Source organism: Lingula anatina, chromosome 9 (assembly GCF_051362555.1).
Source record: "Lingula anatina isolate TDL-2025a chromosome 9, LinAna3.0, whole genome shotgun sequence".
NCBI classification, from domain to species: domain Eukaryota; kingdom Metazoa; phylum Brachiopoda; class Lingulata; order Lingulida; family Lingulidae; genus Lingula; species Lingula anatina.
The window spans coordinates 13,194,071-13,209,483 of record NC_141775.1 but is presented as its reverse complement, the minus strand read 5'-3'; the positions used below and the strand labels follow the sequence as shown (position 1 = coordinate 13,209,483).

At 36.4% G+C, this 15,413-nt stretch overlaps 1 protein-coding gene and 1 long non-coding RNA gene across 18 annotated transcripts in view; one reads left to right on the top strand and one right to left on the bottom strand.

Annotated features, from left to right (window-relative positions):
• LOC106162045 (kinesin-like protein unc-104) overlaps nt 1-4,458 on the top strand; it is a 68,655-nt gene extending 64,197 nt beyond the window's left edge. For all 17 annotated transcript variants that reach the window (XM_086994994.1, XM_086994991.1, XM_086994996.1 and 14 more), the window contains 2 exons: nt 35-153; nt 518-4,458. In XM_086994994.1, the coding sequence (XP_086851120.1) occupies nt 35-153; nt 518-557 (159 nt within the window). In that variant the 3' untranslated portion in view covers nt 558-4,458. The remainder of the gene's footprint in view (nt 1-34; nt 154-517) is intronic.
• Nucleotides 4,459-7,685: 3,227 nt separating this feature from the next.
• On the bottom strand, nt 7,686-15,166 carry LOC147759944 (uncharacterized). The gene is made up of 5 exons (XR_015331065.1): nt 14,590-15,166; nt 14,107-14,136; nt 8,777-8,851; nt 8,438-8,525; nt 7,686-8,182 (listed from the first exon to the last, which is right to left on the bottom strand). It is a non-coding gene; the product is annotated as an uncharacterized LOC147759944 (long non-coding RNA).
• Nucleotides 15,167-15,413: the final 247 nt, after the last annotated feature.

Genomic DNA, 15,413 nt, shown 5'->3' with positions numbered 1-15,413 from the left:
CAAGTTTGATAATTTTTCCTGTGGGTATTTTCAGACATTGAACACTTTCTCAGTGATGACCAAGCACCGTGGCTTCCTAATCCAAAGTCTTGATGACAAAGACTTCCATGACTGGCTCTATGCCATAAACCCACTTCTAGCGGGACAGATCAGGTAAGTAGGTTTTATGCCATAAACCCACTTCTAGCGGGACAGATTAGGTAGGCAGGCTTTATGCCATAGACCCACTTCTAGCGGGACAGATCAGGTAGGCAGGCTTTATGCCATAAACCCACCTCTACCAGGACAGCTAGATCAGGTAGGTAGGTAGGTAGGCTCTATGCCATAATCCCACTTCTAGCGGAACAGATCAGTTAAGTATAGGCTTTTAGTTTGAGCACTTTTTAAATCAAGTGACATAGCCATTGCAGTGGTCATGGTATATAGATATGTCACAATTACTCATGTAGAAATTAAATTAATAACAAAACACTTACAGATGTATGGTAATATATTTTGTTTATTCATTTTTTTCCAGATCAAAACTTTCCAGGCGGAAACTATCAGTTAGGACTTGAACTGAGAAGTGCCATTTTCAGAATTTTTCATAAAAAAAAACTGATTCTCAAAACAACACAAGGGGATACTCTATTTTAAAGAAAATATCTCTATAAGCACATATCAGGAGCTGAAAATTCCCATGTAGATCAAGAAAATTCCCATCAAGACTTAAGAAAATTCACCATAGTCTCAACATTTCAAGGTGCAAGTAATAAGACGTTTTTTGATGAGGGCAACCTGCAGCCCCATCTGCAGTGGAGACATGTGTATAAAGGTTATTTTCAAAAATCAACAGGATTTTCACATCACTTTTAAAAGTGCAAATGTACTTGATTCACCCCAGCTAAAGGTGCACTTCATGGTCTGTCTTGTGAAAGCTATTGCAGCACCATCTTTCACGATTGATTGCGGTGCTTTCTTTGAGAGCAACAGCAGCGATAAAGGCAGATAAAGGAAGCGGGTTTTGTGGATTCACAATTTTTGTGACTAAATAGTGAACAGAACACTGTTACCACCAGGTATATGTGCATATGAGGATATTGAAATTTGAATGGAAGGATTTTCTTGGGACAGGACTAAGGAGAGCACCTGCAGCGCCATCTATACACTTGTGCCAGGAAAAACAGTGGCACCCTCTACACATGGAACTTTTACAGCAGATCTGGATTATGGTTGAAGGACAATGCGTTCTTTGGTTTTGTACATGTAGAAGGTACTGGAAATTTTGCAGCAATTTTAGGAAAAGTTTCATAGTAGAGCAACCTGCATTTATTCTTGATATAATGGTAGGATGTTACCAAGGAGATCAAGGTACCGTAGAACTTCAGCTGGCATAGACTACAAGAAACTGAACAAAATAAATGATAATTTCCCCCTTTATCTTTCACTAGATTCTGGATTACTTCAGTAATGCAGCAACAATGCAAAGAACTTGCAAAAATGTCAACTTACAATATGACATGCTTAACATCACAAAAAAAGACAAAATAATTATTATTCTATCATATCATATGATATTAATGTCTCATTGGAGTTATATCAGTTGTCTTTTGACTGGTGTTACTATACATAAAGAGGATATTTGTGTATATTTATCATCATATAAAGCATGTCAGTATTTGTTGTGCTTCTGGATGTTTGGGAGTTACACATAAGATTTGTTTTGTCTGCCATGTGTGATATGTGCCATTGCCTGCCATTGGCTTAATTCTCTCCTTATTTGGTTAGTTTGAATTTTCAGCTGATTGATTAGTTTCAGAAAATCTTATTGGTCACAATGGTCAGATAGAACATCCAAATGGTCCATTTCTTTCTAATGCATTAATTTATCTTTTAAAATGGGGAGATGTTTTGGTTTTAGACATTGGTGTCGTGCCACTTTCTGGCACGATTGGTTGGCAGAAACATAATAGAAAATAAGCAGGCATGTGATTGGACAAAATCATGATTCTGTTTGAAAAAAATTGAAATGTCATGTAAAATTATTCACCTATGATAGTGTGAGTACATAAATATAAGAGACATTTTGAAAAATTATACCTCAGTTTCAAGGTACACAGCTTGTGTATTTGCTAGCTATTGATTTGCAAAGTATTTTGTGTGTGATGTCACTTGCTCCACCGGTTGACTTTGAAGGCTCAGATGCTCAGTTCAGACACTAATTATAGCTAAACATGGCCATTTGGAACTTTGGATTTGTCTAACCCTTTCTCAGGCTTTAACATGCCCAAATGCAACAGCAAAGATAATGAAGTTATGATCTTTCAATATGTTTCATCATGCAAACTTGCAATTCATCTGAAGATAGAATTTTGAATGTACAAGATTTAAAAAATGGTCTCTGATTATTTTGAAACAACAGTAGTGTGTGTGTGCTGAGCATCCTGATGCCAGTTTCAAAGTCTCATCTGGAGGAGAGAGAATCACAATAACATCAGTGCTAAAAAGCTTATTTTACTCAAAACAGTTGTATAAATGTATAGTTTGAAGAAACCAGATTTCTTGTAGTTTATTGTGATATTTGTGTATAGATTTTTTGTTGTATCACTTATTAATACTGTTGTAATAATGTACATATAATAACCACAATAACTGTTCTAGGTACAGTGAAGAGAAAATACTGATGATTAGCCAAGTCATAATCATTCTCTTATGTCAGTATAAAGAATGGCGTTAGGTTATTTAATTGAAATAGTAGAGGAACTCTTTCCTCTTATACCGTTACACGGACTCACCAGCTATTGCATAGAATGCATATCATGTGTGGGAAGGACTGTGAAAACTTGGCCCAATTACAAGCGAAAGATTTCCATACAAGATTTAATAAATTGATCATTTGTTTTTATGTAACGGTTGATGATTTTCTCATTCCATTACCAAAATACAGTATAGGATGACTGCCCCATATTATCTATTCAACACATGGTTATGTCAATACACATACAGTGTCTATTTGGTTTGAGACACCAGCTGTCAAAAATGAGATAGTTATTAAATTGTGTGTATGTGTTAGTATAGGTCATAGTATATGGCTTTCACTGGTGCGGAGCATGTGAAAGGATAATGGAAAACTGAACAAAAATGAGCAGGCCTCAAATTAAGCCATATTATTAGTTAAACAAGCTAGTAGATTTTGTTAGTCTTTAGATTTTAATAGTTTTTCATCAGAGGCAATGTGCAAATCAAGTTATTGTACAATAGATTGTAGAGGACAGTGCTGACGAATAGTATGAATTGTTTCTTAGTACTGTCTGTGTTATTTTAGTCTCTTACGCAAGTGTTAAGATGTATCTTAGTCTGTTTTATATTTTTATTGGTGCTTACCTCTTTTCTCAACAAGCCTGATGTAAAAAATGTATTTAGTTTTATCAATCTCTTTAATATTGTAAGTATTTCAAAGCTTTCATCTTTTGAGGTGGGTTATATGATAAAGGTAATTTTTTATTCAAAAAATGACAAATGTCTTTTATCAACATTGTTTACAAAACTTTGGCTGGATTTACCAAGAAAATACTGATTGATATTCACTGCAGGTTATAGTGTGTCCTGGATGTTTTAAGTCATCAGAGATTAAGGTTTCGGTTATCATTTAGGAAATATTTAAAATGGGTTCGGGGGTTGGGGCGATTTATGCGGTTTCCATTGAACAATGATGTAAATTTCTTCTTACTTTAATTATTTTAAAAATTGAAACATGGATTTGTATTTTCAAAGGGCCTTATTCTGTGATGTGACAATTCATGAAGAAGGTTCTTATTTTGACTTGACAGTTACTGGGTATTTATGTACGACATTTTTGCTCAAATCTTTTTATTCGGTTACATTTTTGCTGCATATTGCCATTTTTACGTCTGCAGTGTCTATGTAGAGATATTCCTATCTGAGCTATGTGCAATGTTCTGTTCAAACGCCACAGTAAAGAGATAGTAGTATTCATGTAACAGAAAACATGACCCTCGTATAGGAGGTATTAGCTAACACCTTATCTGAACATTTAATACTTTGGAGAGTTTTTATATGTAAACAAGGTGAAAATACAAAGTTTTAGTTGTATGCACAGTGTGCTTAATTGAAGGGTAATGGCGTTTTAATGTACTTTCTTCACGGAGGCTTATCAACCAAAAGTTCCCAAAGTTCGTGTTTTCCACGCAAAGGAAAATGCGAAAGTATACGTGTTGCAGTTAAGGTTAACGGTCTCTGATTGGAGAATATATTATTACGCATGTGACGTACAAAAATTTACTTTGAGAGTACCTTACTAATTTTTTCGAGACAAAACGTTTCTGCATTTTTAGTATACACATGCCTACAGTACTTCATTTGACTTCTCTGGTTATCACTGTGTTTACAAAAAGATATAGAATATGTGAACTGATACGTGTAGTCTTCTGAATAAAAGCATTGCTGTCCAGCAAGAAACATCTGCGAGTTCTTCAATATTTTTCTTCAAGAATGGTTCTCTAATGTGTTTCTGGACAAAATTTTTGTGGTACAATTTTTGCCACTTTGGAATACAAATTTATAGCCAGTGCCTCTTATCGATGAGATTTTTTCTTGAAATTTGTCATAAGTATGTCTTTGCTATCTTTAACTATAAAGGGAAGATCGAAAGTTTAGGGAGGGTGGTTGGGGGAATAGAGGAATCGGTAACGTGCTAGACTAAGAACCAGAAGGTGACAGGATCGAATTTCAGGGAAGTCGCATTTTACAGAAAAAAATAGAATATTCATCCCATAACTACAAAGGGAAGATCCAAAGTTTAGGGAGGGTGGTTGGGGTAATAGAGAAACCGATAGCGTGCTAGTCTGGGAAGCAGAAGGTGACAGGATCGATTCCCAGGGAAGTCGCATTTTGCAGAAAAAAAAGAATATTCGTCCCATAACTAGAAAGAGAAGACCCAAAATTCAGAGAGGTTGTTTGGGGGAATAGAGAAACCGATAGCGTGCTAGACTGGGAACCAGGAGGTAACAGTATCGAATAATAGAGAAGTCACTTTTGTAAAATAAGATTCAACTGCATTGACTGTAAAATTTCATTTTATGCGGGTGAAAGCCTTCAGCCCAATATCCCAAGAATCACGACTGGCGACACTGAGGTCGAGATGAACAAAATGGAACGGTAACTTTTAAAATCTTATAGAAGATATGAAAATAAATCGAAGTTCACATATCCCAAGTTGTTTAGATTTGGCCAGGATTTATTCACTTTGTTCTACTAATGATACATGTATGAATTAACATACAACTCAAATTTCAAGGTAATACAATTTTAATGTGTTATACCCGGTACCATGTTAATTCACCGTATAGATCTTGATAAAAATAGAAGTATATATATTGATGCACCTTGAAAGATCTACATTATAGTTGTTAAATACAATCCGAGCTTTCGGCCACTTCTATACCCGGTACCAAGGACACTTAACTTCTGCAAACATTTGACCCTATAAGATATAATCATCTATTTACCATTTTCGTCGGAGTACAAATAAAATCTGTAAACTGATCAAAACTGTATACCATAGAACGCATTCTGAAGAACTTGATCCGTGAACTAACATATCTGCAAACTAAATAAGGCCGATTCACTTAAAAGCACTGCCGACTTATTACCTGATGATCTCCCCGCCTCCACACACGCCTTCGCTGCAGGGGCCTAGCAGTTAAATCTCGGAGCCTCTGGAGGCAGGGAGACCATCAGGAATTAAGCGGCATTGTTTTTAGTGGGGTCGGTCATATTAGTCGGCGGATCATCTGTTGTGAATGGACTCGTATATTATATAGTAACACAGAGGAAATTATCCTTACAGACCATGGAAAAATCCATGTCTCAAGAAGCGACATGGAGTTTGTTCTGCATAAAATGTTTAGATTATCAAAAATATTTCAAAATCTCGCAAACTTGAATTACCGGGTAGCAACCATTTCGCTACGTCCCGTCATCGTTCAGAAGGTCCTATTAATATCAGTAAAATTGTTTGTACCGATTTAAGTACGCTGGGTAATGTTACAAACGTAGACAGAATCTTAGATTCCTTAACCATTCTTCTTGTCTTTTAGCCATTAAAAAGTAATCAAACATCATCACCAAGAAATAATGTAAATAGGACAATGATTATGCCATTTCTAGGACTACTATTCCAGTCACATCGTCCCCGTTTCATCAATTCAACATTCCTACTTTGATGTAATTACAACCCTTTAACCCTGGCACAGATACTTTAAGTTAATCAAAATATTTAGAAATCTCGCAAACAGTAAAATTAGTTACTATTTCTATTTGCACCGTCATATTTTTAAACACCCTATACATATAAATGGTCTGTACCAATTTAAGTTTTGATAGGTTATGTTTCAAACGTACATTGAGTAGGCACTATGATCCCAAGTAATCAAAGTGAGTTCTCATTTAATCAGCTCGTCCTTTACTACTTCACTACTAGCGCATTCTGGACAGTGTCACCGTACATGTACACCGCATTCGTATAACATACATCCACATTATTGACCGTTAGAAGTTCATTTGAACTGTTGTTATTTCCCCCTAGGAAACGATCTTCATCTTTATTACTCGTATGCCTGGACAACTGAAATTAGAAATTAAGTATTAAGTTAGATAAGAAATCATTTATTCCACAGCGCTTAAGTCAACGTTGTGACAATGCACTTAAAAATTCGTGTATTGCGTATACCAGGGCAGCGTGCAAGAACAAAACAATGGACAAAAATAAGAAATTCACAGGTTTCTTCTGTTGATTTCATTCGAGAATATACAGGGAACCGCAATTACACTGCATTAAACATGCTTGTACATCTGTAGCAATATTAGGTCATATTGCCCTTGAAGGTGCGATAACCAAAAGTCACTTATAATCATTATTTATGCTGTTTACGAAAGTTCATGTACCAAGTTCTATTAGTATCAAATGTCAACACTAAATATCGCTAAAATACAGCATCTACAAACGACAAAATAAACAGCTAAGATATAAACAGTGAAAACACCCCCATGCGTTCTGTGTGATTAGCTAACAAGCAGAGAATTTGACACAAGGGTTCAGTTTTGAAATACCCCATCTTACTAGAAAATGTTATGCGTATTTGTCACATACTGTTGCTAGAAAAGTCGCATACAAACTGTAGGCTACTTACACGCTGATGCGGAAAATTCAATCAGGAAGCGCTGGATATATCATGTTGCATTCACGGAAATCTTCACAGTCTGCCTGAAAATCTGTCTTCCTTCGTGGCATCTTGAATAGTTGTCGCATGTGATTGGTCTTATTTGAATAACAATACTGCGACAGGTATGGAAGATTGCAGGCTGAAGATTGTGTTAGAGAAGACAAAGATGTGACAACAAAAGCACAATACGCTGGGGATCGTGGCTCAACCAAATTTTAAACGCGCTGTTTCAAAAATATCTCCCTTTACTGTTACGCCTTTTCCCCATTGTATCTCGTCCTCAACTCTCTCTAAAAAATTAATTTTGCAGACAAAATTGGATTAATAAGTTGTATTTCGATACGTTTTAATTCATATAGTACAAAAAAATCAAGACAGGTGTATACCTACATGTACTTTTACACTTGGTGTCTTAATTTAAATACATGTATTAAAGATGCTAAAAATAACGGTTTGCAAAAAGATACTAATTAACAGAATTGCGTGATTTCTCATAGATTTTATTAATCTATTCATTTATTTTTTACTTCAGCGGTTTATAAAGACTATGTGAGTTGTGGAGCAAGCACGTTCTAACGCTGGTCCGACTAGCACACATCGCCGCGAGAGAGACCAGACCCCAATATTGGTGTCCTCTCTAAGGTCCGATAACTCAGATATTGTGCACAAAGAGTACAACTTCACAAACAATAAGTGGTACGGTAGACCTTTATAATATAAGATAAACGTTTAATTCTCAAAATGTAAGCGAAGAGCGACTGTAACAATGTATAACTCAGGGTCATAATATTTGACACTTTGCTTAAGGCTGCATCAGAAAAAAAAAAGATTTTAACTAGTACATGTGCTTTTAATGTTCTGTATCAAATGTAGCAGTAAATATATGGGCACTCAGGGCACTCTTCAGTGTTTCTCCAAGAAAGGTTTCCAACTGCATTCAACGGACATTGAACAGACACCTGTAACGAAAGAAATCGGATATTTCTTTTAAACGGACGGATAGTATCGTAAATTCAATATCTACATTTTGTTATCGTTCGTTTTTAACTTCAGTCATGAGCAACTATCGACTAGGCTGGAACCGTAATAATAATCAAATCTGATTTGTAGCATTGAGTGGAAACGTAACGTTAACATTTTAAAATATAGTTTTTTGATAAAAATATATTAAATGAATTTGCTCTCACGCCCAATTAAAGAAAAATCTGGGTCACCTTTTCCGTGTGCATTTACTTTGTTTACTTCACGCTGCGTTTGACAACCTTCTGGGGGGGCACATGTTCAATGTTTGAGTGCTCGGAGCTGTTAATATATAAAATCAGAAAATACTCCATATAAAGCAAAATAAGACAAGTCAAATACTGGGCTAAACGTAATATTTTGAATGACTGATCGAAAGGTGTCATGGGTACGTAATTGTTCGGTCGTCGATATTCTACATGGGTTTCTAAAATTTCACCGAAATCTGGAGTCAAAAATCAGAGTGTGGCACGAAAAAAAATACATAAAAATAAATAAAACTTACACCTTTCCAAAATAAGGCAGTTATTTACCTTTCCATCCTCTGGTTGTCAACGGCACGTTTGATAACCTTCAGGAGAAGGCACTTGGTAATTCCTTGACACTCTCTGGGGAATAAGAACAGAGAATTGTTAGGACTTACCATGCCACAGGTAGGCCTATATGAAACCCATGAACACCACGTGACGGACACCTGCAGAGCGTTACTTGACTCTGCCCTTTGCAAAGATGCTTGTAACTTTTACACATATTTAATACAACTACTGCTACTGCTACTACTACTGCAATGGCTCTTAATAAAAATTAAATAAGTCCATTGTCAAAAATATGCAATAATAAAACATGCAACATGTATACCGCCATCACTTACGCTGGTGGTACAATAAAACATGAATTCTCAACCATATAAAGAACCTAAAGTTCTATATGTCGCCAATATATAATAACCCCAACGTAAACATTACGCCTCTAAAGACACGGTGACACTAAATGAGATATGGCAGAAGTGCTTTAGGCTCTTGAGAACAGAAGATCCAAGAATCTTCTGATCCACGGATCAAATATGGGGGACCCTATACGAAAGAAGAGCCGACTAACGCGCCGTCCTTGCAGGGGTCTAGCAATTAAACCTCGCAGCCGTTTACTGGCGAGTGTGGAGGCGAAACACCATCAGCGGATTATCCTTGCGAAAATTTGTCTCATTTAACGCTCACTCGCGGTTCTAAATCTGTCCTAGAACATAATGTTTTTCTCTTTTAATGTCAAATATGGTTGTTGTATGGTTGTGACCAATTGTGTTAAATTGTGTTAGAGGTGAATATGCAGTGGTAAAAAAGGAGTGAAGGAGTAGTTTTTCCATGTTGGAGAGAGTGTGGACTCCATGCGGGGTGAAGTTGTGACATGTTTGTTGGTCACACGTGGTTTGAATGTAATGTAAGACTTAAAAAAAAAAATGTTGAAGTTGAAAGTAAATAAAAACTTGCGCTGGTTCAAATTTTTTTTATTTTACAGTTCTGAAGGACTTCCCAGAAACAGTTCTCGAACTCTTAAATTCGTTACAAAACAACATGAGAACTGTAAAAAATTAAAAAAAAAAATAAAAAAAAATACACCAAATGTTTTATAATAGCTTGAGAAATGTAAAACGAAACAAAATTTCGAAGGGGTAGTCGGTTCTTCTTTCATGTAGGGTCCGTCATATTTTATCCGTGGATCAAAAGATCCTCGGATCTTCTATACTTAATGGCCTCACTGTTTACCTTTGGCACATGCGATACAGCAAATATGAATCTCTCAACTGTAGTGTAAGATAAATTACAATGGCTCTAAATAAAACTGAAAAAGGAAATTGTCCAAAAAATAAAGCATGTATTCCCAACTTTAAAAACGTCCCATGACCTTTACACTATAGGCCCCGAAGTGAGATCGCAGGAGTGCCTAAAGTTCAAGTCAAGTCGTGGAATACATTCAGCCACTTCCAAGTACACGAACGCAGATCCAAAGACACAATAGAAACGGTGTCACCAGGTGAGGTGACAAGAGTGCTTTAATGTGATCGAAATTTATGGTAGCCTACAGGTTGAACTCTCTCTCTGCGTGGGGTGGGAGGTGGCGGGGGGGGGGGGGGTATCAACGATGCGAGAAAAAAAGATATTTATAAGAAACAATGCAGGGACGTGAAGAGAACACCCGTACTTAAAGTGGAAACTCAAGATTTTTGGCTCCGTTTGCTGTCTAACGTGTATTAACCTCTCAAATTAAGGCTATACTTTGCACAACAGTGATGACACAAGTGTTGTTGTTAAAAAAAACAAAAAAAAAAAAAAAAAAAACGCACGCACTGTTGACTCATCAATGTAATATCTTGCACAATATCTATCAAGGGGTATTTACCTACGATATTGCGAAGTGCCTTATCACGGCTCAGAACGTCATGTCATGATTTGAAAATCGAGAGGGGTAGATATCAGAATATAGATCCCAAATTTAGACATTGTGATTTCTGCTGCAACGCTTATAATGAAGCATACATAGAGGACGAGTACCATTTCGTGCTTGTGTGTCCACGATATAATGGCTACAGAGCCAAATATATGCCCGGTGTAACATGAAAATCTGACTCCCATGAAAATCTGACTACCCCAGTCAGATTTTCATAATGAAAATCTGACTCCCCCCATGAAAATTTGACTCCCCCTCCACAAAACTTCATAAGGCCACACTTTTTTAATTTTATGGATGACATCCTGCGCGCGCATGGATTTTCGTCCGTTCTCCAAAAAAAAAAAAAAAAAAAAGCCCCCCCCAGCCCCCAACGAAGTCGGTTGTCGCAAACGTTGTTATTGAATTTGCAAGGAAATGAGCTTTCTGCGCATGCGTATTTTCGCCACGTGGAAATGCGGCCACTTTGCTGTCAAATTCATCTCTAGGATTACTTTCAAATTACACAACAATAAGTCATAAAGAGAACGGGCGCCATCGTTTTGGATTGGTATGCCATTGATATTGGGCATGGAGATATCACCTTTTTACAATTGTGCGAAAGGCTGGCGGCGGCCGAAACATTTCTGTGACATTCTGTTTAAAGCAGCACATTAATACCAGGTTTTCTGTAGCGAAAAAAGGGTCGACAAGGGGCGTCGAGGTATTTGGTGGGCTGAAGGTCGGACAGGCCACCTGACAGTTTAGCTGCTTCGTGTGAGTTGAAGTTGACAAAATGGCATCGTCTGAAATGACCTTTAATAGATTTGGTAGTATTAAGCATATCTTTGCCTCATTTTTTAAACATTTCTGTGAAGTGTTCAAAATGTTTTAATATTCTGAGAATACAAATAAAGACACACTGTTTGATTGATATTTGTTTTATTGATTGCTATACCAAATGAATGCATGAAATAACCTTAAATAGATTTGGTAATATGAAGTATATCAATTCATGACTTTTTTTTTACATTTCTACGAAGTATTCACAATGCTTTAATATTTTGAGAGCATGGATAAAGACATATTGTTAGTTTGATACGTGTCTCTGTGGTTAAATTTGTGTTTCCAGCTGTGTACTGACAGCATTCCTTTACTTAAGCAGTTTTTTTTTTTGGACTGTTTTTTTTTTTCGCCCTCTCGCACCGATTTTGGGGTACCCAGAGGATGTCATCCATAAAAATAAAAAAAGTGTGGCCTAAATCTTATTTTATTTGAGTATATGACTGTGATCTTGTAGTATGTAAAATGGGGGATACATTGGCACTTTTTTAGTTTGCAGGTGAAAATTTTCATGAAAAAATAAGAAAATTAAAAATGTGCACTTTACCGCCCATTGTCTTCTTTATGAAAAAGCTATTTATTTGATATTGGATGATCATTTCTACGTCTTTTCTTTAAATTTACTTTATGAAGATTATATTGGAAATAATTGAAAGTTTGATGGTTAACTATTGGATTAAAAGAAAACATGAAAAATATGAAAATCAAAAATGTGCATTTTATCACCCAGTGACTCCCCTGTGAAAGAGCTATCTATTTAATATTTGATGATCATTCCAAATTTTTTCCTTTACTTTTACTTTATGAAGATTATATTGGAAATATTCGAAAGTGTGATAGTAAAATATTGGGTGAAAAATCTAAAAAAAAAAAAAAAAAAAAAATGAAAAATAAGAAAATTAAAAAAGGGCATTTTATCACCCAATAACTATCCTATGAAAAAGCTATCTAATTTAATATTTGATGATCATTTCAACACCTTTCCTTAACTTTTCCTTTATGAAGATTATATTGGAAATACACACACTGGACAAGTGTCACCCCTACTGAACCAATACTATGGGAGAGATAAATGATTGTGGAATGACTCCTAGTATCATTTTATTAACATCAAATTTCACAAAAAATCACAAAATGATAACAAAATATACATTCTACCAAAATATGCAGTTTCAAGTCCAAAATTAGTACTTAGTGGCATAGCCAAGTGACCTAATAATAGGTGCCAGTCTACGAGGCAAGGATTCATATAATTGTCTGGTGCGTCCAGGGCTTCTGCTGGCTCAAGCATGAAACACTGAATATAACAGAGTTTCTCTGCTGGTTAGACGGGCATTTGTCAAAAGTTTTGACATATCATTCCACACATTTTCCATTATGTTTGCATCCGGACTCTGGGCAGGCCACATCACCCTGCGAATGCCCTGTTGGTCAAACCAATGATCAACTGCTCTGGGCCTGTGACAAGGAGCATCCTGGTGAACAAATGGATAATTCCTGTCACCAAACATGTTAGTAATAGATGGTAGCAAGCCTGACTCCAAAACATCGATATATTTCTAGTGATTCGATCGTGTTTCCATCAACCACTATCAATTCGCCCAAGCCATGGATACTGATGCAGCCCCACACCATGATGAATATACTGCTCCGGGTTCGAAAATTCAGTGCATGTGGTACAAATGCTTTACCAGCAGTTCGCCAGCATATCGCACCAGTCTGTCATCAGAGGTCAGACCAAAGCGACACTTATCAGAAAAAAAATATATAGGAACAATTGTCATGAACTGTCCAGTTCCAGATCCTGTTGACCCTAGTTCACTCTACGTTGCCTGTTTTGTAACGATATAAGAGATTTCAGTCTTGCTACCCTGCTGTACACTCTCTGAGCATGTAACCGACGCCTAGCAATTTTCACAGACACATTCTTATGTATGAAATTGTTCCACTGTGTTGTCAACTGACAAGCAGTGTCAAACTTTGACAACCTGGACATCAAAATCAGTCGTCGGTCTTCACGGCCAGTAGTTTTTCTTGGACGACCCATCAGAGGCAATTTGTCTCTTGATCCAGGGTTTCTATACCGAGACCAGAACCTCTGCACGGTTCTGACTGAACAATTCAATTGTATCGATATTCTGACATTGCTTATATTCCGCCTCTTCAGGTTAATAACTTGACGCCTGTAACCGTTAGATAATTGCCTGTATCTTGCCATATTGGAGGAAGACAGGAATAAAATTTGCTGTACTTGTACAAGACCAACAATACAATCCCCTGGTATAGCGGTTTTATACTCATAAGTCTCATTATAAGTAGATCAGGCATTATAACTACCCAAGATCTGCCTACTTTTATTACTCTGATTTAGGGGGTGACACTTCTATTGTCCAGTGTGTGTATTTGAAAGACTAGGGGAGTCAAAATTCTATGGGTACAAGAATGCAAATTTATTATCCATTTAAAATCATCAATCCCCATTTTTCATTCAGCTTTGGGAAAAAATGGAAAAAACAACAGCAAATATAAAATGGGACCTTTCTCTAATGGGAGTCCATACGAGTTGGAACAAGTTAAGGTTGTTTTAATGTTCACTTACCCTCTACCTTGTTCCTCCGAGAATCCTAACCTGTTTTGAAAGAAAAACCATTTGTGAAAAATTCTCAACAATAATAAGAAATCCGAGTATGGTGAGTTAAGGGAGACGATTATTTTAAAAAGCAATTTACAGTCCGTGCAAATTTAAAATAATTTAATAAAATAGTCGGCGAAATCTGAAAGTCGCATGTAACTCCCCTTCCCTTTAAACTGGACGGCGTCCTTTCCATGCCCCCTAGTATGGCCTTGTTTGAGAGTAATAAATACTTAACGTGCCGACAACTGGCCAAACAAATGAGCATTCATTCTGCAACCAAAGCGATTGTTGTGCCTTCTTGCTACGACCACACCGATGACTGGTCCCAGTTTAACAACAACAACAACAAAAAAAAAAAAAAAAAAAAAAAAAAAAAAAAAAAAAAAAAAAAAAAAAAAAAAAGCCATAGGACACCGAAAGGAAGCCGTCAAGTGTAAAACTACCTACCGAGCCGCGACAACCGTAAAAACCAAGAGCAGAACAAGTACGGTCCTCATCTTCACGTTATATTGTAAGACAATATTTTATCCAATCTGCAGTGATAATGGAGCTGGTTAAGTTGTCCCTGTACGTCAGTTTATATGACCCTATCATCCTACCTGCCCGCATCTCATCAGGCCGAGTCATTCACTTACGTCACTATTTATTCAACAGGTGCTAAAACTGCCTGAGGCGGGACTGTCCTAGTAGCTCATTATTAATAAATTTTTTTTAACAACATTTATTCAAAAGTAAGAAATGGAGGCAAGGCGCTGGAAGCATTATATGCTCTCCACAAAATTAAATAAATAAATAAATAAAACAAATGGATACATATATACATATATACAACAGAGTAAATGTAAAACTTCAAATATTATGGAGCACAAATTAAGAACAGAAAGAAAGGAGAAGAAAAGAGATAGTACCTATTAAGTGATGACAAAGTTTTCGAGAAGAAAATTTGCAACAGTTTCAAAGATAATTTCATTTTGGGTGGGTGATAAAGATCCATGACCGTAGAGAAATAGGGACAGCTTTTCTTTTTGTGTTTTAAAAGATGTGTTACTTTCATGTATAATTTCATTTACTTTTTGGTAAAGGGGAGGGTACTTTAAATTGAGTGAGGGACATCTGAAAAAGAAGTGCAGAGGAGTTTCAAGGGAACCCCGGTTGCTGTGTGGTGTGTCAATAGTAGTCCAGTTATGCCTAAACAATTCTGCTCTAAATAAACACCCGACCCTCGCTCTGTTAAGAATTTTTTCTTGATTTCTGTCCAAGTTTAGTGTTGT